At 28.6% G+C, this 27593-nt stretch overlaps 3 protein-coding genes across 3 annotated transcripts; 1 reads left to right on the top strand and 2 right to left on the bottom strand.

Annotated features, from left to right (window-relative positions):
* Positions 1-270: 270 nt before the first annotated feature.
* On the bottom strand, positions 271-9950 carry LOC113380834 (kinesin-like protein KIN-5B; the record flags this gene model as incomplete). The annotated part of the gene is made up of 4 exons (XM_026619907.1): positions 9234-9950; positions 1234-1459; positions 970-1082; positions 271-545 (listed from the first exon to the last, which is right to left on the bottom strand). Coding segments are annotated over exons 1-4 (1331 nt in total), but the record flags the coding sequence as incomplete, so codon positions are not given.
* Positions 9951-10145: 195 nt separating this feature from the next.
* Positions 10146-15446, bottom strand: LOC113380833 (DNA topoisomerase 3-alpha-like). Its single transcript, XM_026619906.1, has 18 exons — positions 15366-15446; positions 15046-15255; positions 14855-14950; positions 14530-14686; positions 14291-14461; positions 13489-13664; positions 13229-13368; positions 12909-13051; positions 12444-12655; positions 12127-12353; positions 11914-12028; positions 11634-11820; positions 11425-11491; positions 11216-11340; positions 11046-11144; positions 10624-10894; positions 10421-10547; positions 10146-10337 (listed from the first exon to the last, which is right to left on the bottom strand). The coding sequence occupies exons 1-18, from the start codon at positions 15444-15446 to the stop codon at positions 10146-10148; spliced, it is 2796 nt and encodes a 931-aa protein (XP_026475691.1).
* An 8446-nt stretch (positions 15447-23892) lies between these two features.
* On the top strand, positions 23893-24841 carry LOC113380835 (mannose-1-phosphate guanyltransferase alpha-like; the record flags this gene model as incomplete). The annotated part of the gene is made up of 3 exons (XM_026619909.1): positions 23893-24006; positions 24323-24521; positions 24604-24841. Coding segments are annotated over exons 1-3 (477 nt in total), but the record flags the coding sequence as incomplete, so codon positions are not given.
* Positions 24842-27593: the final 2752 nt, after the last annotated feature.

The following is a 27593-nucleotide window of genomic DNA, read 5'->3' as shown; positions in this document are numbered from 1 at the left end:
AAACTTAAAATTTGACTGGGCTATAATCAATGCTAGTCCTTACCAAATTACATACAATGGCATTTGAAGTTATGAAATCAGTTCAATCGTTTTTGTGAAAACGTCAACAGAAGATCCAAAAAAACGCTAACATTACACACGCATAATTTTCGCACAAATGCTTTGTATGTATGGTTTCGAAGCGACAACCATGGTGAACTAAAATAATTTTCAATTCAAAAACCATTATTTTCATTCATCAGCTTTTTTCTTTTACTGACTATTACTTACTTATCGCTGATTTTTCGCTGTTGTATATGGATAGTGAATATTGCATGACTTCTACTGGATTGACTGTTCATTGCAGTTGCACCTACAGCTCTGCGACGATATCCTCTAACTAAACAATCTAATGTATCTTTTGCATTACGTACTTCAATTTCGGTTAATCCAGGAATTACAATTCTTTTTTGTTGATCTTCTCTGATATCAACTATACTTTGATCTCTATTTGATTTTGATAAAAGATCAAATAATTGTTCTTGATATAATTCCATAAATGATACCTGTAGAACATGAGAAAATACTTTACTGAAGAAATGACTTACTGTTATTATTATGTTTACAATTTCATAAACTATTATGATTTCTAAAAGCAAATTATATTAAATAGCAATCCATATACTCCTAAGGAGTGCAGAACAATTATATTCAACCAAACATATAGAAGTACAAACACAATGCAAAGATTTTGAAAATCTGACATGTTTAATTTCTGACCATTTATGGGTATTCAAATAAACTCTAATTACAGTGTAAAAAGGTTATGGCTTTTAAATTTTAATTCTCATTTAAACCTCATATGCTCCTTAACAATACACTTTAAATTTATTGCTTTAATATTTGGAAAGTAGTTTATATTGATCTAACTTGTAATTGAAAATTATATTGCTCCGTCAGAGTTGAAATTTTTTGAAAAATGTCTTTTACTGCTCTTGGTATAACACCCATCTCCTCGACTGGTCCAACTGAATAAGCCATGCCCATGGAATGAGTTTTTCCGGAGCCAGTCTGACCATAAGCTAATATTGTCACATTGTAGCCTAAAATATATTTTTAGATTGAACAAAATAATAAATAATAAAGTAAAGATACTGAAGATAAAAATAGAATTTGGGATTATAGATGAGAGATAAATTCACCTACACCAAAGTTATGTTATGTCAAAATTAAATTCTAGTAGAAATAAATTACCCTTAAACAATCCATCAACTAAACCCTTAACAGCAGTGTCATAAAATTCACCTTGCGAAACTTCTGGTGGAAATACATGGTTGTAAGTAAAAGAAAGATTTTTTATTAAAACTTGAGGTTTATTTGGCACTGTTTCGAGGCATTTAACATATCCTTTAGAAATTTCGGATTTGACTAAAGGCCTTATTCTTAAAGCCACCTGTACACTAACAGCAGAATCAGCCATCTGAAATTTTTTCAAAAATCGTTTGAGCAGGTGTAGATCTTATATGAGATATTCTATTTTATTTATGAAGAAAATAATATAGTAAATAATATACTTCATCAATCCTACTTTAAAAAACGATAATAATTTTAGTAAAGTTTGACGAATTTTTAAAATTAAACTACTTGTCGTAATGCCGTAATATTACAGTAAGTTCTATAAGACCATGATTAAGACCAAAAAAAAGTTCCATGAAAATCGGCTTGAATTTTTTTTTCAACAGTTCATTAGGCTCAGTAGATTTTCACCTAAAATTAATCAGTACCATTCCCATTTTTTTAAAATCGGTTCGGTAGGATGAGCTTAAATGTGGACGAAAATTTAACACTTTTTTTCAACAGTTAATTACAAGAAAACGGCTCGGTAGATTTTCACCTTAAATTAATCAGTACCATTCACAACTAATATTTTTCGAACAGTTTTTGATTTTTTAAAATCGGTTCGGTAGGATGAGCTTAAATGTGGACGAAAATTTAACACTTTTTTTCAACAGTTAATTACAAGAAAACGGCTCGGTAGATTTTCACCTAAAATTAATCAGTACCATTCACAACTAATATCTTTCGAACAGTTTTTGATTTTTTAAAATCGGTTCGGTAGGATGAGCTTAAATATGGACGAAAAGTTTAACACTTTTTTTTTAAATTGCAAAGAAACGGCTTGGCAGATCGTCGCACAAAACTGACAAACGATAGTCCTCACCGAAATACATCAAATGGCTTTTAAATTTCTGAAATCGGTTCAGGCGCTTTTGAGAAAACGTCGATCAAAAGTCTAATTTTGACAAATGTCAAAAAAACTATACCAATTTTTGCAAACTTTGACGAATTTTTAAAGCTAAACGAGTTGTCGTAGGGCCGTAATATTTTAGTATGACCTAGAAAACTATGGTATCTACCGTCAAAAAAAAAATCATAAAAATCGTCGATTTTTTTTTTTAAACGTTATTACAAGAAAACGGCTCGGCCGATCTTTACCGAAAACTAATCAGCACGATTCCCAACCAATATCTATCGAATGGTTTTTGAATTTTCAGAATCGATTTAGAATTGCGGGCTAAAACGTGGGCGAAAAATTTTTCACTTTTCTGCAATTTACAACGAAACGGCCCGGCCGATCGCCGCACAAAACTCAGAGACGATAGTCCTCATCGAGATACATCGAATGGCTTTTAAATTTTTAAAATCGGTCCAGTCATTTTTGAGAAAACGTCGATTTACGGCAAAAAATCTGTTCACATACACACACACACACACACACATACACACACACACACATACACACACACATACTTTTTCCAAATTTGGTCTCATTCGATTCAGAATGGCTTGAAACGTCGAGAAAACATAAAATTAGCGAATCGGATTTTTTGATGAAAACATAAACTTCTCCTTCGGGAAGTTAAAAAACGATAATAATTTTAGTAAAGTTTGACGAATTTTTAAAATTAAACTACTTGTCGTAATGCCGTAATATTACAGTAAGTTCTATAAGACCATGATTAAGACCAAAAAAAAGTTCCATGAAAATCGGCTTAAATTTTTTTTTCAACAGTTTATTAGGCTCAGTAGATTTTCACCTAAAATTAATCAGTACCATTCCCAACTAATATCTTTCGAACAGTTTTTGATTTTTTAAAATCGGTTCGGTAGGATGAGCTTAAATGTGGACGAAAATTTAACACTTTTTTTCAACAGTTAATTACAAGAAAACGGCTCGGTAGATTTTCACCTTAAATTAATCAGTACCATTCACAACTAATATTTTTCGAACAGTTTTTGATTTTTTAAAATCGGTTCGGTAGGATGAGCTTAAATGAGGACGAAAATTTAACACTTTTTTTCAACAGTTAATTTCAAGAAAACGGCTCGGTAGATTTTCACCTAAAATTAATCAGTACCATTCCCAACTAATATCTTTCGAACAGTTTTTGATTTTTTAAAATCGGTTCGGTAGGATGAGCTTAAATATGGACGAAAAGTTTAACACTTTTTTTTAAATTGCAAAGAAACGTATCTAATACATGGTGGCGTATATAAACAAGTTTCGCTGTCAGCAATGTTGTTTAGTTCAATCTTTCTAATAAAAATTATTATTCAATTAAGTTAATTGTTATTAAAACTTAATGACCGATAGTTAATAAATACATTTATTATTTACTTACCGCAAGTTATAGTAATTTTCCTAAAATTGTAATTTACATATAGTTAATAAACCTTTTTACATATTTAACGTTTCAGAGGTTTTTGAATATATTGACATACCTTAAAGAAATGGATGTATGTGTTTGTGTGTGTGTGTGTGTGTGGATACAATTTTCTGTCCACGTTTTCGGGAGCACGGATCAACCGATTTTAAACATTCAAAAAGCAATCGTTTCCTATTGAGAAAACAGAGCATCCGATTTGAATTATTTAAAAACATTCAATTTGTATTGTTGACGTGGTGATTAGTTTCTGGAAGAGACAGGCCCAGTCGTTTCAAAGCTTCCGATTCGAATGATTCAAAAAACATTTTGCAGTATAAAGAATCGATTAGTTTAGGAAAGCAGAAATTTTTTTTGTCCATTTTTTTTTAATTTACAATTATTTCAATTTATTACAATATGAAAAATGATTCGGATTTTAATTTTAATGCTAGCTAAAATTCTAAAACTCTCTTATATACTTCAAGTAAATAAATTTAAATTTGCAAATTAGTTTATATAATTCTTATAAATATGAGATATGTTCTTTTATACTTTATTTACTTTTTATGTATACATATATAAACGTCGTTCTCCAATTTATTCTTATATTTTGTCATTCAAATACGAATACTATTTGAAATCATTTATTATTCCTCGATTCTATTTAATTACGGAACGGGAAGTTCCACCAATTTGCTTAAAGACACGATGCCATGCACCACTAGTTATATTTTTATTATGTTGAGAACAAATATCACAGTAAAATACAAAAATTAAACAATTATCAATTCTTACTGATAATAAAGTCTCACATGAAATTAAATTTTGTATTTTTTAGAGTTAGATAATGTGTCATCCGCAGATAAAAAATAATTAAATAAAGAAATAATAACAAACTAGTATGACTATTAACACAAACACATAAATAAATGTTAAAAAAATTTGATGTAAAATATTAAATTTATTGTATGTAGATTAAGATTCAATATTATATTATATAATCATTCATGAATCTCTTGACATCTCTATAAAATTAAAATAGTTAATAGTAAAATTGAAATGGTATTTCAAAGTGAAATATGTATCGATGCTTTTCTGACGCAACCTCGTATCTCAGAAACTACTACTTTTCAGGAGAGACAAAAAACGTTTTATAACGAATTTTTGAACTGCTGTTAACAATTTTTTTATAAATTTTAAAAATATTCAATCTTGTAACAATTATTTGAGACAAGTATGATATTACAAACAATTAATCATTATTTTTTCTTCAATTCTTTGAGATACGTGTTTGTCGCACGGAAAAAAATGTAACATACGTGGTTGCGGCATGCTGTTTTCAAATAAGAGTACATGAATAACTTTTTTCAATTGTTTTATTTTGAGAATCGATCAACTTTTTAAATAATTCTTAATAAAAAAACAAACATTTTTAAACTTGTGGTATATGTTAGTTTATTTATTGAACATTCAAAAAATTATTTTGTGTAAAATTTGACAAACGTACAATTTATATATATATACTAGCTGACCCGGCAAACGTTGTTTTGCTAAGTTAGGTATTTCTAAGCAACTTCTAAAGAATAAAAAAAAGAATACTTTATTTTAGGAGTGTAAAGATGTATAGTTTGAATGGTACAGACAATGACTACTTGTATAATAATACATTATATAATTCATAATAACAATATTCGTTTGATCATATTTTGTTAATACAATCAAACTGGAAGTTTTATACACTTTCTACAAAAATATGGTATAATTCAATCCAAGTCTTTTTTAATCTTTAGCCGTAGTCAATGTTCAGTTGGTCATTTTTGCCCCACACAGATGTAAGTTTTTAAAGTGTTGAATCTCACTCAAAATTAACATTACATTTTATAAAACAATTAAATAGTTAAAATTTATATTAAGGTCTCGTGAACTAAATCACAGTGCTCACAACCCAAAGTTCTATTATCAACCGAATCTTCTTATTTGAGTAGTGGTCTGTTATATCTGGGAATAAGTTATTCGACAAAATGTCCCCTTTGATCGATTCCAAATTTAGGTTTTTAATTTAAATAATCTAAATAGAATAATAATATAATCTAGAAAATATTTTATAAATACTAATGAATATAAAATTATGCAACTAAGACTGAGCCCAATCCGTACAGCCATGTTAACGTTTTACCCCGAATTGTTATATAGCTATATAAAATGGACATTTCTTCTTTATGAATTTGATTGAACGTATGTACATTTCCAACATGAGTACATATTGTGATAAATTTCAATGTGTTTATTTTGATTTTCCTTTTTTGCAACCGTGTATCCAAATTAGTGGCATCTTTGTTATCACCATGACTTGTATGTAGTATGCTCGGGAAGTAATTGAGATTTTTATGAATATGATTTCTAAAATTACTATCTGTGTTATAATCCAATTTTCTTATTCATATCGCTGTCTATTATAACTTGCAATAAGTGATTAGACAGAAATGTCTATGGGGGACTTTCGATGAATTCCAAATTTAGGATCTCAATTTGAATAACCTAAATGCAATAATAATATAATTCATATAATGTTTTGGCAACACATTATTCACAATTGTAATGAAAAATCTGTATTGTAAATAGATTGTACTGTAAATATTTGTAATGATTACTTCCATATCTAATTAAACTGCACTTATGTTGATGTCACATGTCATAATGCGATCTTCATAAGCAATTTTCAAGCAACTTTGTTTCCGAAGAACTTGTACTTGTATGTACACATAATTGAGATTTTTATGAATATGATTTCTAAAATTACTATCTGTGTTATAATCAAATTTTCTTATTCATATCGCTGTCTATGGTGTCCCCTTCGATGAATTCCAAATTTAGGATCTCAATTTGAATAACCTATATGCAATAATAATATAATTCAGAAAATGTTATGGTAACACATTATTCACATTAAACCAATAAGTACTTGCACAGCACAGCGTTTGAAACAAATTTATTTATTTATTTTTTCATAAGCAGGCCTTAATCAATCAATAATAATAGTATTATTTCAAGCTGTTGATAAAAGAATACAAATAGGCAGTGAGCAAACACTTGAGAATTAAATAAAAACCTCATATAAAATCAAAATAAGCATGCTTATTAACATTTAAAAATATATAAATAATTAAATTTTAAAATTAAAAGAATAACACATAATCTGTTCCAACTTGACAACCATCTATTTGACACATGAGTAGGCGATACTCGATACATCTGTCACTTGAATAATATTGTGTGGGAAGCCATTTTGAATCAAGTGCTGTTTACCAAAAATTTTCAAATTAAAAATGTAAAGTTTCTACGCGGATTTGAAATATTATCTCACCTTTTGGACAATCTCTGGATTGGCACGAATTTTTCAAGACTGAGACTGGCCAAATCCATTCAGCCGTTTTCGAGTTTTATTCGGACATTTGAAAGACAGCTCCATTTTTATATATAAGATATATATATATATATGATAGATTTCTTGGAGGGCGTAACATCAAGTAAAAAAAAGTAAAGTAAAGATTTTTTTCAAAACATCTTTATATTTCCATACGTTTCGACGTAAAATTCTACGTCATCTTCAGTGGTTCTACAATTTAAAAAACAGAAAGTAACGTTACAATTTGAATATACATAAGCAATAGTAAAAAGAAAAGTTTTAACTAAAGAGAATTGCAAAAAACATTACTTACTTGAATTATTTAAATTATCACTAACACATATTAATATAACTTGTAAAAATTAATAATTATAGACAAGCACTAACTGTCAGTAATTTCTTTTTTTAATAAAAAGAATAAAAGATAAAAAGTGATTAATAAATAAAATATTATGCGTAATACACTTGCATCCGAGGCCAGTGCCAAACAGAATAATATGTTTGTAAGTGTTTGAGATGTGAGGTCAAAATTTTAGAAAAAACAAACACATGTGCTGGTTTTTGAACGAACGTCTTGGCGCGCTAAGCAAGTGTGCGTGATAGTGTTGTGCAACCGTGGTGTTAGGTATTCGATATGAATTGGGAAACATTATTTAGAACAAATTGGTAATTTTCGCAAATGAAGCTAGTGTCTGTACGTTTGTTTAAACAATAATTTCTATTCAAAAAAAATATAGGCCGATTCTGAAAAGCGCCTTTGTGAGACTTTCGATTCGTGATGAAGAACCTTTGCGTCATAAAAATTGAAAGTATGGTTATTTAGTTTTAAATGTTCTGTGATCATTGTTTGCCCTTGATTTTTGTTCTGTCCTGTTTCGCCAATATATAATATTATAGGTGGAATCACAGTCATTGCAAGATATTTTATAGACCACATTGGATACTCGTTCTAAACTAGTGCGCGGCTTTAAATTTGAGAAGAGGGAGTTGAGAGTTAGATCGTTGTTGCATACTAAACGGAGATTTGCGTTGTAAAAAAGTTTTCTCCACATCGGATAAAGTTCTTTGATGTAAGGAAGGCAAATGGTACCTTCAAAATTATTATCTTTTGTGGAAATTAAACTTAGGTTGGGGTTAGTTATTTTGTTTTTTAAAAAAGTGAGTCTATTGTTTGTGACGGATTTTATAAGATGTGGGGGATAGGAATTTTGTGTAAGATGACGTAGAATTTTACGTCGAAACGTATGGAAATATAAAGATGTCTTGAAAAAAATCTTTACTTTACTTTTTTTACTTGATGTTACGCCCTCCAAGAAATCTATCATACATTTCAACATCAAATTTAAACATTTTCAACATATATATAGATAGATAGATACTTTATTTAAATTCAATAATTACAATTTACGTCATTGCAATTATTATTATTATTTTTATCACAATATTATAATATAACTATAGTAATATCAATAATATTTATGAACAACTCAAGATTAACCTAATGACAATTAACAATTAACTTAGATTAAAGAATTCATTTATTGTATAAATAGGTTTATCTAGAATATATTCTTTGACTGTCGCGTTGAAATAATTCCTGCTCTTAAATTTCCATTCATTGGGAAGCTTGCATTCAATCTCGACGCAACATTTTATCTCTTTCCAACAGTAAATAGCAACACCTCCGTGCATATGTATACTACGGCAGAATGAGCTGACTAACCGAAAATCACGTATACAGGTCGATTTGCTCGTTGCCAAGCCAATGTTCACATAAACAAAAAATGTTTATTTTATTGTCATGGACAACTTTTGTTAATGCCTTCGTTTTATTGGATAAACATTGAATGTTCAAGGACATTTTATATTAAACCAGCTTAACAATTTTTCTTCGTTTTTTCTCCCAAATGGAATAAAAAACGGTCCACACAGACACCTTTTGGCCAAACATCCGGAGATTTTATTCTTTCCAATTCACTCTCTGCAACGGAGACCTTGAAAGAGGCATATGTTTTCGGATGTTTTGAGGCCATTTTCTCACATTCAATATTTTTGAAGTTTTTCTCATTTAAATAATTTTTTAGAGTTTCCGTCGATGTTTCCGGTGCCAGGCGGAACACATGCAAGTGGGCCTTCCTCACAACTCCTGCAAGTGTAATGCTCACATTTGTTCCTTCTATGGCTTTGTTTTTTCGTTTCGGCGACTTCTTTTTCTGGACCAAAGTCCAGTTTCCATCGTCATTTGCTTTAATTGGTTGTTGTTCAGCTTGGGTCGATTTAGTAGGCAGCTCCGTGTTGGCAACCGCATCTCGGAATGTTTCGCTTCTATGCTTGTCTAATTCCTTTAAAGCAGTTGCTACTGCAACACTCACCTGTTCTTTTGACACCTTATTAGCATTGGCACTGTTTTTATTGGTAGATTTATGTTTAAGCTTCTTGAATGCTGCTTTCTCAGTATCACTATCAATATTGGGTACAGCTGACGAAACTTCTTTTGTCTTTTCATTTGGCTTTAATAATTGGAGCATCTTAATTTTTTCTTCAAGATTCTGAATTATGTATTCCTTATCCTTTATTATTGTCATTTTATCGTTTATTATGGTATTTTTGTCAGTAATTGTTTGTTTTAAGTTTTTAATAGTATCCATATGTTTGTCACTCGACACTTCACTGCTCACCTCACAGCACTGTATCAAATTTCCAACAATGAATTTGAGACCTTTTCTTGTTGCACAACTCACATGGTAAATTTTGCCACAGTTCTTACAAACACCGACGCTTGCAGAAGGTTTTGTTTCACAGCAGTTGTAGGTTTTTTTGGAATCCGATTCCGGAATATTTAATTGTGTCAGAGACATTACGACACTTCAAAAAACACGTCCGCACGGTTCGACGGTTAACGGTCATACATAACGGTCATATATATATATATATATATATATATATATATATATATATATATATATATACATATGTTCATACATATATAGTGTTATTTTAAAATGTAATGCTTAAAACTCATGTTAAAAAAAATTAAAACAATTATTACCGTCTCATTTTTCATTTGAGATATCATACATGGCTAATATTTGGACAATTTTTAATTGTGTGTCCTTCCTGTCGACATTGGCCACATTTTCTTTTTGAAGTGGGTTTTGTACCAGTTGCCTTAGAAGTTGTTTTTCTCTTTGAAACTGTTGTTGAAGTCTTTCTTGACTTTGAAGGTTTACTTGACCAGTTGTTAGCTATAATAAAATTTACATAGCATATATGTTTGTATATCTCTATATCTTAAACTATATATACTTTTACTTATTTTAGTGCTTACTTGATTCATTGCTATCATGCTCAGGTTCATCTTCTCCCACTCAAAGAACTTACACTGTTGTTCCATAGGTTTGGGACATACATAAAATTTTCTGCCTTTGTTTGGACCCTCTTTTTTTACAGTCTGTCTAAAAAATATCAAACAACAATCCTCAGAATAAAATATGCAGGAGTATATCATGGTTGTAAAAATTTTTTGCTTACTTTCTAGCTAGTTCTTGGCAGCCACTGCATAAAACCTCTTTTTCATCATTTTGCTTTCTATTAGAATGTTTAGTTTGATGCCAGCCGGAACTGTTCCCTCCATATGTTTGTTTCTGATTAGTTGAAAAGTCTTTATTTTCCGTTTGTGCCCTTAGACTTTTATAATTACGAGTAAATTTAGTGCTGCTGTAATTTGAGTTGCTATTATCGTTCTGTTGTATGCTGCTGTCAACAATACCATTTTCATTAAAGTTATCCTCCCAATCCATATCTGAAAAAAAAAATCTAGTAAATTTTAAATTTTAGAATTAAAAATTGAAAAAAAAAACAGGAAAGTAATACACAGGAAAATAATATAAAAAATAGTATGATACTTGTAGAAGTTATTAATAATATTTCAAGAAAATTAATAATAATTTTACCTGTAATCATACAATCAAAATCATCATTTACATTAAAGTCAGTTTCACCACCATGTGATCTAGTTTTGTCATCTGATTTATTTGGGAAAAAGGAATTATCTGCAAATAATATAATTGAGAACAAACTATTATACTTCATATGCTCAAAAACTTAATTAACAAATTGTTACCTCTATTATCATTGGTAACTCGTGAAGATGAACCAGAGGAATATGCACCTGATGTAGATTGATAACTTGAATAAGTATTACTTTTTGTTGAATTTCTTGTTTCTGAATAATTAGAGAAGCCACCACTAAAAAGAAAATAAACAAAAGTATGTTAATTTCTGACCCTAATTGTGATAAATTATCACAACAAAATAATAAATTATACACACCCACCACCACGCCTGTTATCGCTACCGCCTCCGCCACCACCTCCATGTCCGCCAAATCCACTATCATCTAAACAAAAAAAAAAACAATGTACATCAAAAAACAAATAATACCATTGAAATATATTTTTGATATATTAGTTTAAAATTGAGATAAATAAAAAATTATGAATTTCTCGATATGTAATATATAATTTACGAAAATGTTTTACCGTCATCATCGTCCCTCCGAAAAGGTTTAAATTCTAATTTCGCCGGAGGGCCTGCTCCTTCAGGCCTATATGGAACTTTAGGTTCACGTCTAGTTAAACCGCGATCTTCAAATCGATCCACAACTGCTCTTTCTAAATCATTATAGTTTTGAACAATTTTAATGAAAGCTTCTTTGTAAATAGCAACCTGCATAAGAAAAATTCACATATAATTGAAAGAAAATAAGTAATAAATATATTCTATTTTGTAATCGTACTTGTTGTAAAATAACTTAACTACCTGTAGACGAAGCACTTCATTGGGATCTTTGCGACCTTCACATATCAATTTTAAATCTGCCTCCAAAGCAGCGCGGCGATCCGGTCTTGCCATTTCCAAACCTGCCTTTTGGTAACTAAAATATAAAGATACACAATACATAGCTATATATATATATATATATATATATATATATATATATCTAAATATATATCATGATAATAACAAAATTACCCTTCCACTAATCCCATGCCAAGAATACCGGGTACCAATCTCCTGTCCTCTCCTTCTCCAACATAAAGTCTGTCTTTCACAGTTGAAATATGTTCTGCATGAGTGGCATCGGTACCTATGCCATGTTTATCCATCAGTGCAATTAATTCGGCTTCTGTTAATAGTGGCGGAGGTATGGTAACTCCAGGATCTAAATGAATACTCGTTGGTGTAAACTTTTGTCCTACCTTAAAATTCAAAATAATAAAGTTTCAGAGCATTGATTTATTGAATTCTTGCTGAATATCAATTCTCAAATAATTTCTCTCCAAACTCACCTCATAATTATGTATCTCTGTAGAATTCCACTTTTCATACACATAAACTTCTAAGTAATTTTTTTCTAATATACATAATCCGGTAGCTGAAAAAAACTCTCCATCTACTTGAATTTCACAACTGGTCTCAAGGCCAACAGCATCAGCAGAAACACAAGCCAAAAAATGACGAGCAATAAGTTCATACACACGACTTTCATTTCCTGTCAATCCTTAAAACGCAATTTTCAATTAAATAAAATTAAGTAAAGCAAATATGTAATAAATAAAACCTAAATAACTACAAAAAAAAATAAATTACAAATTTGAAAATGATATATCTTCTAAAATTATAGACATAGTCTCATTATCAGTTGTAGAATAATCTAGAAGTGCTAATCTTTCAAGTTTGCAATTTATTGTGAAACAGATTATTAGCAGAAGATTACATTGATGATATTTTATTAACTTCATTTATAATGTTACCTGATGCAGCTTTAACTGGATGAATAGGAGGATGGGCTTGGTCAGACTTCTTTCCCTGTCTTGGATTAGGCCCACCATTATTCAAAATTTTCCTTGCAAATTCACCCCAACGGGAATCATCACACTGATTTTCTACATATTGACTAAAATTAATAAAAAATGCCATTTATTCAGCATATCGAGAATAATGCATAAATAAATTTCAGTACACTCTTTATTATACTAGTCTATTCAAAACAGATTCAACAAGTATAAATGTCTTTAAATAAAATTAAATAAAAAGTAATGTTATTTAAAATTGTATAACTAATAACAAATACCTTAAATTGAAGTCTTTGGGAAAAATATTTGTCTCAGTTCTAGGATATGAAATAAAACCTCTGGTATATAGTTTCTCAGCTATTTTCATTGCTTCTTTTGCGTTTATCTTCAATTTTTTTGAAGATAATTTTTCAAATTCCTTAAATATAATAATATATATTTTTATAAAAATATAAAAAATATTATCAAGTCAAAGAAATTTGATGAAATAAAAACATTCTAAACAACAGAAATACTATGATTTTTAGTATTAACTTACTACAGTATCCATTGGTAAAGGCCTCCATTTGGTTTTTCTCTTCCCATCAGTTTTAAGTACTTCTGCTTCAGGATTTGATGTGCAATTGTTATATAAATCAATGCAAGTAGCTTCATCGAATAAGCGATTTCTTTTCCATTTAAATTCCACAGACAAATCTTTAATGGTGTGAATCACTGAAAGTAATCATTTTGACTATGAAATATATATATATATATATATATATATATATATATATATACACACTTGCAAAATTAATATAAATCATGATTGAAAACTAAATATTATATCATATTATATTAAATTTTGAAGTGTGATTTTTGGCACATAGATTTGGACTCGAATTCCTCAGAACTTTATCCATGTTAGTTTCAGGGATAGTATGAATATCAATTTATAGTCGGAAATTTATATTATAAGCGTTTTGTAAGTAATCACAAATTTTGAAAAATGCATTGAAATCGATGAGTGTCTAATCATAAATTAGTAATATAGTAATACTACATATTATAGTAATACCAAATAAGATATAACAAATTTATAAAAATCACTTGGTTATTCAATGTGGTTGTCAAATGGATTCAAATTTCAATCAGGTGCATTTTAATAAGGGCCGTTGCAATGCAAGGCTGGGTATGCTAGTATATATATATATATATATATATATATATATATATAAACACTTGCAAAAATAGTTTTGCACAAATAATTTCAATTCCTACATTAATTTATTTATAAGCAATGATCAATATTGATAAATCTTATTTAAGGCTCTTGCATCTATATAAATGCAAGTGTTTACCTTTTAATTTCCAGAAAAATTCTTGAATAAAATCCCCATTTTCCTTGAACCTTTTAACTACAAAACCTAATGTCGGAAACTGACAAGAACCATAACTGATTAACTGATTTGATACATGTCTTGAAACATTTCTTTGTAATTGCATAGTCTGAAATCTTGTAAAAGCAGCTCCTGCAATAATTTTCTACTATTATATTCATCATTCTTGAAGATCAATCAGTATATTGCATTATTACTACCTATTCGAAGATCTAATTCTTGACGAACATCTACTGCATTTGAAACATTCTGATCAATATCTGTTAAATTCTGAAGAGCTCTATTTATGGACGTACTAGTTATTTCAGAAAATTTTGCTCTATATATCTTAATATTATTTTTAACAGCCTTACATACCTAAAATTTAAATATAATTGATAATACATTATAACAAACAATATAAAATTAAAACTGAAAAATAATTTTATTAGTTTTGCATTAGCAATTTGAAATAATTAAGCAAAAACTAAAACTATATATAAATGTATGTTAATTGTTATCTACTCTTTTACTCAAATATTTTACTTGAACTATTTCTGATCCAATATTTTCTCCTTCTCGATCACAATCAGTCCAAATTATTAAAGCAGAGCATACTCTTATTTCTCTTTCTAATGTTGCCTACAATAAAAAATAAAAACGATTAAAACTACAATGTCAACTGATTATAATACAACAATATTATTATCAGCATTGAGAATTTAATTAAGCCCTACTTTTATATTTAGAGAATCCTTTGGACAAACTTTATAAACTGGTGCATCAAAGAGTTTCACAGGATCACAACTTTGCCACCCTTTAACAGATTGGTCAAATGCACAATTCAATAAATGTCCAGATACAGAAGTCATTATCATTGTTACATCACGCCCAAGCACATTTGAGTTGAATTCATATATTTTATTGTAAACAGAACGTCCCTCACGCTGAAATAATTATATAAAAGAAAATCAAAATAAGTCTTGAAAAATATATGTTACGTTCGTATACATCCTAACAATGAGTTTAAATGAGAGCATATATTATGTTAGCAAACCTTCCTTGATGTGCCATTGGATAATATATTAGCAATATTTTTCGCAGCATCATTTTTCTCAGCGACATTTAAGTATTTCATCTTAGTTGTTACCTCGAATATTTTGATCGAATAAAATCTAATTAAAATATTAATCGGCGGCATATATATCACATCTATAAATAATATTCGATAATAAAGAACTAATTTGTTAAAATTAAAATAATGTTTGTAATCATATTTTTAAGTTCATTTATAAATGGTTTATAAATTGGTAAACCAGGGTAAACCGTCAAACCAAACCATTTTATTTATTCCAGAACTGTCAAACTGCAAAAAACGTTTCGCTTTCTATCGCTTTGAAGTTGAAACATAACCGTAGAAGAATTATAAGTCATTTCACTCATCTGTGGCAACACCTGTTGTTTGTCAAAATTGATTGACTGTGGTTCGTCTCTTGTCACTGGGCGTGGCCTATCGGCGAAGGCGTGGCCACTATTTAAAACCTATTTTTTTTATGAAAATGATTAAAATATAATAATTTATTCAATTAAATTTCATTTATTTTGCATTATCTTTGTTTGACATAAAAATCTTTAACCTACAATCAAGTATTTTTACATATTATGTCATAGTACATTGATACCAACCGACATGATCTGCCGTGTCAAAATATGTTCGAAGTAGGGAATGCAATACCGGTATACCGGTATACCGAATTACCGGTAAACCGCCCGATTTTTCGGCGGTATTTTTACCGGTATTTACCCCAAAAATACCGGTGTTTTCGGTATTTTTACATAAGCGCTATTTGATACGTAATACACGAAAGTTTAAATTTCTCGGAACAAATTTATCTTTAAATTCTATAATCGCATAAACAGTATGTCCTCAAGTGATTCTATAGGATAAACAAATGTCAAATATTATCTTAACTCGTCATTAAACTGAATATTTATTGCTTTACTAAAGGCTTCATATCGTGTTACAATAAATAGAATTGAACTGATATATAATGATGTTCTTTTATCTTATATAAAAATGTAACGGTTTTGTAAGCGATATTTCCGCCAAAATATTTTATATCATACAGATTACCTCTGCGTAATCTTTATTTTTTTCTAACTTTATACGTAATAATTATGATAATTACTAAATATTTTTGCTTCTTATTACAATTATAAAAAATTATTTTTCAAAAACGTTTCGAAGTTTGAAAATACTATAGAACCATCACATTATTGTTTTAAATAACAATACTCAATCCGAACTTAAATTAATGTAGAAAAATTATTTTTGGAGATTGTGCTAATTTAACACATCGGATACAGACAATACAGTTTATTATAATAATGTAATATGATCTTTTGTGAGTTTTTGGTCTTTCTTACTCATAAGTTTGTTTTTGGTGAAAAGTACTCAATATACTCGATAGTGATAATGAATTAATTAAATTGGATATAATTTTGTTCAATTATTATTTAAAAAAATAAACTTATTGTTTTATTTTATTGTTTTTATTGTTTAGTTGAATATAGTTGTAGTTGTATATACATTTTTTTATATTTGTACTAGTAACTTTCAATTTTGTTTTTTTTTGTTTAAGATAATAAAAATACCGGTAATTTACCGGTATTCCGGTTTTAAAATGAAAAATTACCGAAGTACCGGTTTTGAAATTTTCTATCGGTATTGCATTCCCTAGTTCGAAGATATGTTGAAATAGTGTCGAGGGTCTGCCAGTGTTTATTTGGCACATTTTTACATTTATCTTATCAATAACTGAATTAGTGATGAATATTAATAAATAACTATGAATATAAAGTAATAATGTTGTGTTTTATATTGGGTCGACATAGTGAAAGTTGTGTTTTTTTTGATAAATTAGTCGCGGGCCTGCCAGTGTTTATTTGGCAATTTTTTTACATTTATCTTATCAATAACTGAATTAGTAATGAATATTAATAAATAACTATGAATATAAAGTAATAATGTTGTGTTTTATATTAGTTCGACAACGTTTTCAGGCTACTTTTTACAATTGTTAACAATCGTTCTTGAGGTTATGTTAGTGGCGGGTCTGCCAGAATTTAGTTGGCAATTTTTTTTTTATCTTATCAATAATTTTTCTTGACATTTATATTTATTGAGTTAATAAGGAAACATTAGTATCAAAAATGTAAAATTTGATGAATTATTTCTATCAAAAAGTTCCAGCAGCAGACTTAATTACCTCTCAAACACAGCGAAAGAATTTGTTGTAAATTTCTTGAAATCAACACGAAACACTATATTTTTTTTCACATTTATGTTTATTGAGGAAGGAAACATTAGTATCATAAATGTAAAATTTGATGGATTTTTCTATCAAAAAGTTCTAGCAGCAGACATAATAACCTCTCAAACACAGCGAAAGAATTTGTTGTTAATTCCTTGAAATCAACACGAAACACTATATTTTTGCTTCACATTTTTATTATTCTCATCAATTTTATTTATTGAGTTGATAATTGAGCACTTGTGTAATATATGTAATTTTATTTGCATTATCAACAGCAGAATCGCCAGCACCGACTGTGGGATGTTGTAACAATGGAAAATAATGCTGTCAGATAATTATGTTTAAGATATTTATGTCAAAAAAACTAGAAAGCCTAAAACATTAAGATTTAATTAACTTTATAGCAATATTTTAACATTTTATACAGTAAAATTAAATTTTAAACAAATGACCTTGAGATTATTTTGCTGCTAGGTACTTGTGCTGCTAACTATACGCACGTAATTTAATCATTAAGTACTATGAAAATAAAAATATATATATGTTCTAGTAAAAATGTCACTTCAACACGAAGTATTAGTAGTATCAAGAAGTATTGAAACTCAACCGACATTAGCATACAGGAACAAATCTCACAATTTTCCTCCAACAGAATCCGTCTTCTCTTGCGGCTACCGGAGAAGTACCTATAATGTCCTAATTACCAATGGCTTACTTTGTTATGAACCTGATTGTAAATTTGCCCTACCTTTTTGAATTGGTACAAATATTCAAATACATTAGTTGATTGCTCGACTCAGACCGACATTTCAGAAGCTCAATTTGTAAATATGTGCAATCAGAGTGTGCCTACCCTGATTCCATTACTAACTATAATAATAATATTATAAATATTCCTACTATGCCAAATAATTATGTAAATAATAATTTCCCAAATAATTTTTTGAATAATAATTCCCTAATAATTTAATAATTATTTTGAATTTCCCAAATAATTTTTTTGAATAATAATTCCCTAATAATTTAAAATTATTTTGAATAATTATTCAAATAATAATTTGAATGCTGACATATCAACATGCTATGTAAATTCGAATAATCCATGGCTTCCATATATTGGAAATAGTCATACGACTGTGTTTAATGCTATTTTTTCTCTATATAATGGATTTTATTACAAATCTCGAGTTACAACACAAGTAGTTCCTGTGTGTCCTGCAAATACCATATTATACCCCTACCCTCACCATTTCACAAATCTTTCTCCTTTCAATCATTTTATATCTGACCAATCTAATTACAACGTATATGATGTGCCTGAACAAGTAATGGACCAACATTTTAATAATGAGAACAATAATGGTGATTATCAACTAAACAAAGAAAATATTAAACAGAAAAGTAATGCTGCCAGCCCCAATTTGGCTTCAATGACAAATTCAATTGAAGGTAAATTTGTTACATGTTAATAACTTTTAAACACAAATTACTCGTCAAATTATTATTAATTAGACTACAGCATTTTAGACAAGTTTTAGACCAGTAATATTCCATAATTAAGAAAACCTTATTAAATTATATAATGATAATGAATAATATAAATAAATATTATAAAATTCACACTTATATAATTGTACTCTTTGTGATTTTCAGATCAAAAGAATGAAGTGAACGATTTACAATAAAGTTACAAAATAATAAAATAGAACGTTTGAAACGTAGAATGTTGAAAATAGAATTTTGCAAATATTGTCGTAGTAATAGAGAAGCAAAATCTGTATGCTGATTAGTTTTGGAGAAGGCAGGTCTAGCCGTTCCGGAGATACGGGGCAAAAAGTGCCAAAAACGGTAACTCAGTTTTTAAGAGAACGGCGTCCGATTTGAATATTGTGACGAGAGGGGTTGAAGCCCCTTTCTTGGGGGTTGCAATGGCTGCCAAATATTATATTCTAGCCTTGCAACCCGATTACGAAGGGGTTACTTCAATACTCCAATCGCCCGCTAAAGTACCTGTAATTACCTGTGGGGGTTAGTAGCTACTATACAAATGAAACCAAGATTACTTTTATAACTAACTCTATTTAAATAATTAATAATACATTCCGCATGTATTTGTGGAACATGACCGTACTTGCATACGGTCATGTTCCCTAACTAATACCTCTTATTCTTATATCATGGTATATGTGCTTATATGGGCATTTGAGGGGAGAATAGCTACAGCTTATAATCTACATTATCTGACCTTAAGCTGGACCTGCCTTGTTGCACAACACACACACAACTAACACTAACGTATCCCAAGGCGTTCGCCTATGGGATACGTCTTCGTTGGCTCTAACTTCTTAATTGCCAGGACCTCCAGAGCGACTCACCGATGGACCCCAAGAGCCGATAAATGGTTAAGGGTAGGGGTGGTGTACCCTGGGGTTGACGACCATCAGGCGACAATAATTATCCATAAGACGATAATATTGATTATCGTCACAATATGTCAAAAAACATTTTATTTGTATTGACTAAATAAAAAACTGTTCAAATTTTTGGAAAGGCAGGTCTAACGACTTTGGAGATATGGGAGAAAAAGTAAAAAAATGAGCCATTTGGCGGTCAAAAATAAACATTAGACATACTCACGTCAAATTATCTGATATTTTCTAGAGATTTTAATAATAAGAACTTTAATTTACATTTCTATGGGTTCCGTATCAATGTCTATCCGTTAGACTGCAACGCGACGCTTACGCGCTTCAATATTTCGTCTCCAAAACAGCTGCGCAGCGCGATTGATTTGAAAAAAAATTACAAATTTTCAAAAAAGTCAGTTTTTTTCAAAATTTTCGAAATTCTCACAAATATATTTTTTTCAGATTGCAAAAAAATTTAAATCTTTTTTAAAAAATTTATGTTTCGGTACGGGAAGTGCCAGCAATTTGCCTTAAGGCACAAAAACTACTATTTGACTGACTTATAATTGAAAGGGCGGCAATCTGGAGATCGCCCCGGGCGGCAAAAGTTCTAGGTACGCCACTGTGGATTATTAAATGTATTTGTATGAAGTAAATGGTGTTTTATTAATTAAACTAGTTGGTTTGGTATTTAGCCTTGAGGCAAGTTACACGAACTTTCCGATATGTGTAAATAATCGACTTAATCAAAAAAATGTGTAAATAATATACTTCATTAATCCTACTTAAAAAAAAAACGATAATAATTTTAGCAAAGTTTGACAAATTTTTAAGATTAAACTACTTGTCGGCCGCAATATTACAGTGAGTTCTATAAGACCATGATGTATATCGCCAAAAAAAATTTCATGAAAATCGGCTTAAATTTTTTTTCAACAGGTAATTACAAAAAAACGGCTCGGTAGATTTTCACCTAAAATTAATCAGTACCATTCCCAACTAATATCTTTCGAACAATTTTTGATTTTTTAAAATCGGTTCGGTAGGATGAGCTTAAATGTGGACGAAAATTTAACACTTTTTTTCAACAGTTCTTTTAACTTTGATTAGAGTTTTGATCTGCCAAAGGTAAAAAGTGAATTTATTTTAACCTTTATTAAAATTTAAATCTTCCAAAGATAAAAAATGTTTTTTTTAGCCCTGATTAGAATTTTAATCTTTTAGTGGTAAAAAATTAATGATTTTACCTTTGATTATAATTTTAATTTTTCTATGGTATAAAGAAATTTTTTTACCCTTTTTTAAGGGTAGATAAAAAATGAATTTTTCTACTTTGCTTAGAATGTTAATTTTTCACCGGATTTTACCTTGACTAGATTTTTGAATTGATATTAAATTTTTCAAGTTTTTCTTTTTTAATTTTTAATGAATTAAAAAAATGTATATATATAAGAAAATAATCATAAGAGAATATTTAAATAAATTTAAGGCCTTTAATTCAGAAAAATAACGGATGCTTCTTTAGTCAAGAAAAATAAAATCATAATTAATATTACTTATACAGAAAAAATATTATCTATCTAAACTATATTTTTAATATGTTTTTATATAGAACTATGTATTATTATAATGTTTTTTATATAGAACTATGTATTTAGCTTTAATTGGACAGTATTCATTTTAATTAACGATACTCAATATGAAATTGGAAGACTGACTTTCTGATCTACTTAATTTTGTTCTAATGTTTTTGTTAATAAAAATAATAAAATAATACATGTCTTATTAAACTATAAAGTAAAATTTATTTGATTTATTATTTCTTTTTCCACTTTTAGCAGCAGAACAGAAACTTATCATTTTGTTTTTTTGAACTGAAGTATTTTATTGGCCTTTGGGTGTATTTACCAATTATTGTAAAATGGGGTTGTATATTACTCAAAACATTTCCTTAGGAGCCTGAATCATTTTTATTTTTGGATGGTAGATGGTAGATTTTCGAGCATGTACAAGGCCTTACAGATTTTATCATAAGCTCCAACAATTGTCAGCCATCATGTGGATGTCCCATCTTCCTATATACCGCTCCCCCAAAGTTCTGATGTCTTGGTGGATACTCCTGTCCTGCTTTTCGCTAATATTTTACATTTAATAAGAGTGCGGGTGATGAATTCAAATCAATTACATCAAATATATCAGTTTTTAATTTTTCTTTTTTAATATTGTTTTCTGCATCTATTACTTGGTAAGCATGAGATGTTGATGTTCTAGATTGTTGATCATTAGCATGGATAGGGGTTGTGTAACGATCATAAGTAGACCTTATTCTATTGAGATTGTGGTTTTTACTTCTATTGCCTGAATTTATTTCATTGATATTCACCACACAGAAGAAACAATCGTTGTGGTGATTCTGAGGTTTTTTCTTAATGACGGAGGTTTTAAGTTAAATCATTTCTTTTTTCTTCTAGATAACTACGAAATTTTTTCACATAGTATGAAGAACAAAGTTCGAGTTCTAATAAACTATTTTTAAGACTATATTTATTTCATTAATAATACATTATTTTTAAAGTACAAATATTTTGATTTGAAATTTTGGCGCTTTAATTTGAATGGCGAGTGATATGCGATTGAAGCGCCAATGCAATGTAGCGCCCGTAGCAATAATTAATTCTTTGAACCAAAATAGGACCGATCTGTCAGTTAAAATTAACCTATTCAAGTTATATTAATACAAACAACAGAAAATTAATTAGACATAAGAAATATATATTTAAAATATATGAATTTGTGATATTTAATTTTATATAACGTTTTATCATATAACAAAATAATATTTTATATAAAAATGGATCGCAAAATGTGTTGGTAAGCGCATAACTCAACAGCGCCTGGGCCAATTTGGCCAATTCTTTTTTTAAAATGTTCGTTGAAGTCCAAGGATGGTTGTTACGCCGAGAAAAAAACGAATAATTTCCGGGAAAACCCTAAAAACAGCCCTTTTTTTCTTTAATCGAGTAGGCAACGCAATTGGTAAAAAAAACAATGATCTATGTCATGACATTTTGTGTAGTTTTTGATAATCTAATTTTGAATAAATTTATATAAACTAGAAATATCTTTCTATTAATCCAGCTATATTGGCAGCCAAAAACATTGATGTAAATTAATTAAATTTCAAAATTCAAGAACAAATTACTGGCGAATCAGTTGATTCGGCAACTAACCAAGACGATCCACCGGAGTTTTTAAACTCGCTGGATTTGCTAGGATTGTCACCTCACAATCTTCAATTAAAGGTTGGATCGGCAATTATGATGTTGCGAAATATCGACCAACTATATTCAATGGATAGTATAAATCAGAAGATGTTTTCGCACCATGCATCCCAATGCATTTCCAGTGCGTTTATGGTATCATTAAGTGTTTGTGGTATTAATTTAGAAAGCCCATGTTTCACACATGGAAAATTGTATGTTGTTTATTCCCGTATTGGAAAACCATCAGATTTGTTTGTCTATGCGCCAGGTAATCAAACATCGTTTATCACAAAGCACTACAATGAAAATTGAACTGATTTTTGAATTATAATTTACATTATTAAAATTACTTACTTTTAAATGCTTATAGTGTTTTATATAATTATTTTTAATTCACACCGAATGATTACCAGGGTGACGGTTTTGTTCAGGATAATTTTTTGCAAAGAATAGAAAAAAGTTAGGCACAAAACACCGCCACATTACAATTTTTTTTGACAGGACGAAGTCTGTCGGGCCGGCTAGTATATAATATAATCGGTATGTTATCTTTTGCAATAAAATTGCATACGTCACATATTATTATCTTTTCTAAGCTTGCATTTCATGCTTATCAAAACTGTTTTTAAATAATGCTGTGTAATTACTTTAGGTTTCATTAAACAACAATATGTTGAAAGGAGTTATATTAATAGGTGGTCCTCAAAAAGGTATGAACTATTTTATAAAATTTTTAAATTTTGAATATCAACTACCATACATATAGTTTTTATTATATTCTTATTTGACACTCATGTTAATTGCATATATATAGTATAACTTTGTTTCAATTATTAATTAGAATAGGATTTAACAAACAATAGTGTAATAGTTGTAGAAGTGTATTCTTGTAAACAATACAAAAAACACACATTTTGAAACTTTATCTAGTTTTTTTTTTCCACTGAATGATAGTGTCGATGCAGACGAACATGTTTACCTTAGCATATTTCTTGATTATTTATTATTATTGATTTATTTTTCTAGGAACAAGGTTTAGACCCTTGTCTCTCGATGTTCCTAAACCACTCTTTCCAGTTGCCGGCTTACCAATAATACAACATCATGTTGAAGCTTGCGTTTGCATTCCTAATTTAGAAGAAATTTTAATAATAGGATTCTATTCAGCCTCACAAATCAGCCAGTTTATATCAGACATGCAACATGAATATCAAATAAAAATAAGGTATATCTAGTTTTTTTAGAATAACAAGTAGTTACATAAGTCAGATAATAGTCCAGTAAAACTATTTAATTTTATTTTACAGGTATCTACAAGAATTTACTGCTTTAGGAACTGCTGGTGGAATGTATCATTTTCGAGATTTAATTCGGGGAGGATCTCCAGAAGCTTTCTTTATTTTAAATGGTGATGTTTGTGCTGATTTTCCATTACAGAAATTACTTGAATTTCATAAGAAACAAAATAATGCATTAGCAACAATTATGGGAACTGAAGCTACCAAAGAGCAAGCAATTAATTACGGCTGTCTTGTAATGGATAAAGTAAGTAATGATACTTTGATAATTATATTATATTATATATGTATATATATATATATATATATATATATATATATATATATTGATTGTTTCTTTTCCTAACAGTAAATCCAATAATAAAAAACAATTTGTTTTTTGAAGATGTTTAATACGACGTTTCGGAACTAGGTACGTTCCATCATCAGGTTTATTCTGTCAAATACAATGTTTTTTTAAAAATATTAACAATAATTAACGATGGTCAATACAGATTAATTAGAAAAAATTTTTATAAAGGAATGGATTATGTACCGGGGTAAAGAGTAATAAGAATTAACTAAAAAAGGTTTTATATAAAATTGAGAAGCAAAAATTATTTACCTGTAATAATTTATATATCCATATCACTAATATTTTTTTTGTTAAAAACACTCGATTTTTTTGGAAGATATTTGTAGATGTTACGACTACACAAGACTTAAACACACTGATATGGAGTTCTGTCGGCCAGATGCAAAGGACAATGTACGGAATTCCTGGCAAAAATGATTTTTTATGGCTCTTGTATTGGTAATTTACGAAAAAAGAGGAAATATTGCTTTAGTAAATGTTGAGAAATATTATGTATATATATATATATATATATATATATATATATATATATACATGCACATGCATATGCACACCTACATACTATGCACATATATAATGAACATATATACATGAACATATATATATATAGTGTACACACAAAAACATACATATAAGCACATATATGGATGTACATATATTATAACATATATACATGTATATATATACATATTCAAAAATTATTAGGATTAATTGTTTTTAATCAGGTTTAAAAAATTTAGATATGAGTCATGAATGATATTGTGATCTTCTGATCTTTTATTAACACTATTTGACGAATTCAAAAAGATTAAACTGCTTTCAGAAAAAAGTCTTTTATAAGTACAATCCTGTCTATATAAAATATTGGGTTCAAAGGTGAAATTATGTGAGTTTTCGATCGAATGCTGGACAAGAGTACTTTGGAAATTTCGGCTTTTATGATGAGTGATGCTTAATTCATGTTGTCTCATTCTCTTATGAATGTATTGTGATGTTTGACCAATGTATTGTTTTTGACAATTTTTGCAAGGGATGGAATAAACTATGTTAGTATTGAATTCGTCAAATTAGAATACGTCTTTTTGAATTCGTCAAATAGTGTTAATAAAAGATTAATACTGTTCGGAAAAGAAACAATCAATATATTGAAAAAATCCAGGACTTATCTATTGAATATATATATATATATATATATATATATATATATATATATATATATACTAGCATACCCAGCCTTGCGTTGCAACGGCCCTTATTAAAATCCACCTGATTGAAATTTGAATCCGTTTGACAACCACATTGAATAACCAAGTGATTTTTATAAATTTGTTATATCTTATTTGGTATTACTATAATATGTAGTATTACTATATTACTAATTTATGATTAGACACTCATCGATTTCAATGCATTTTTCAAAATTTGTGATTACTTACAAAACGCTTATAATATAAATTTCCGACTATAAATTGATATTCATACTATCCCTGAAACTAACATGGATAAAGTTCTGAGGAATTCGAGTCCAAATCTATGTGCCAAAAATCACACTTCGAAATTTAATATAATATGATATAATATTTAGTTTTCAATCATGATTTATATTAATTTTGTGATGTTTATCTGAATGAACAACTTAAGCAAATTAAATCTTAATCATAAATCAATTTATTCATACATTTCCCGTAATATTATAAAACGTCATTTTCGTCATTTGTTTTAAATTCGTAACCGCCCAAATTTATTTAAATTTGATAAATTTTATTATTCTGTATCTTAACTTAAATGTGATTTGTAATATAAGTTGGAATAATTAATGTATTTGTTCCTATTTGAATTCGTTAAAAATATTAATTCTTTTGACCTGTCAAAATTTTGACGTGTTAGTATCCGAACCAAATAAATATAAATTATAAATTTATTCATCTAATACTTTCCATAGATATTGACAAATGACACTTTCTTTTTTTTAGTTTAAAACTATCAATATTTATTTAAATCTATAAATATTATATATTTCTATTATTTTGAATATAGCATTTTGCCTAATTTGAATATAACTGTTGGATATATTCTAATATATCTGTTCCTTTTTCAATTAGTAAAAGTAATATATTTTTAGAATTGTCAATTTTTTTTCAGAAATCATAAATCGTTTTTTCTCGAAGTTTCCATAAATATTGACATTTGTCATTTTAGTGTTTTGTTTTTTTTTAGTAAATTTCTGTCAAAATTCATGGAAATTTATAAAAAATATAAAACTAAATAAATATTTCCTTCTTGGTCGAAATTTAATATAATATGATATAAAATATTTTTCAATGATGTTTTGTATTTACAATACAAATTTAATTGGAATAATTAATGTATTTGTTTCTTATTGAAGTCGTTAGAAATTCAATTTTTCTGAACTGTCAAAATTTTGTTTATTATTAATATTAAATTTAATATGTCATTTTTTTATTGTGACCTATAATGTTTTGAGGAAGTTTTGGTATCCGAACTAATTTCGTAAGCAAATCAAATAAATATAAATTATAAATCTATCTATCTAATAATTTTTATAAATATTGACAAATGTCAATTCACATTTTTTTAATGTCAACTTTTATTTAAATTTATAAACATTGATTTTTAATTAGAT

Source organism: Ctenocephalides felis, unplaced genomic scaffold (genome assembly GCF_003426905.1).
Source record: "Ctenocephalides felis isolate EL2017-DRISC unplaced genomic scaffold, ASM342690v1 CF-g0.4_SCAFFOLD_02404, whole genome shotgun sequence".
Classification (NCBI taxonomy): domain Eukaryota; kingdom Metazoa; phylum Arthropoda; class Insecta; order Siphonaptera; family Pulicidae; genus Ctenocephalides; species Ctenocephalides felis.
Note: the sequence above shows the minus strand (reverse complement) of the source record. Positions and strands in the feature narration are given on the sequence as shown.

What these genes read in the sequence shown, in the direction of transcription:
- LOC113380833 (XM_026619906.1), bottom strand. Translation starts at nt 15,446, where the DNA reads ATGAAATACTTAAATGTCGCTGAGAAAAATGATGCTGCGAAAAATATT. An exon ending in TCGGAGGGACGATGATGACG is followed by an intron (nt 11,492 to 11,633) that starts GTAAAACATTTT and finishes TTTTTTGTTTAG; the next exon opens with ATGATAGTGGATTTGGCGGA. An exon ending in AGTTACCAATGATAATAGAG is followed by an intron (nt 11,145 to 11,215) that starts GTAACAATTTGT and finishes TATTATTTGCAG; the next exon opens with ATAATTCCTTTTTCCCAAAT.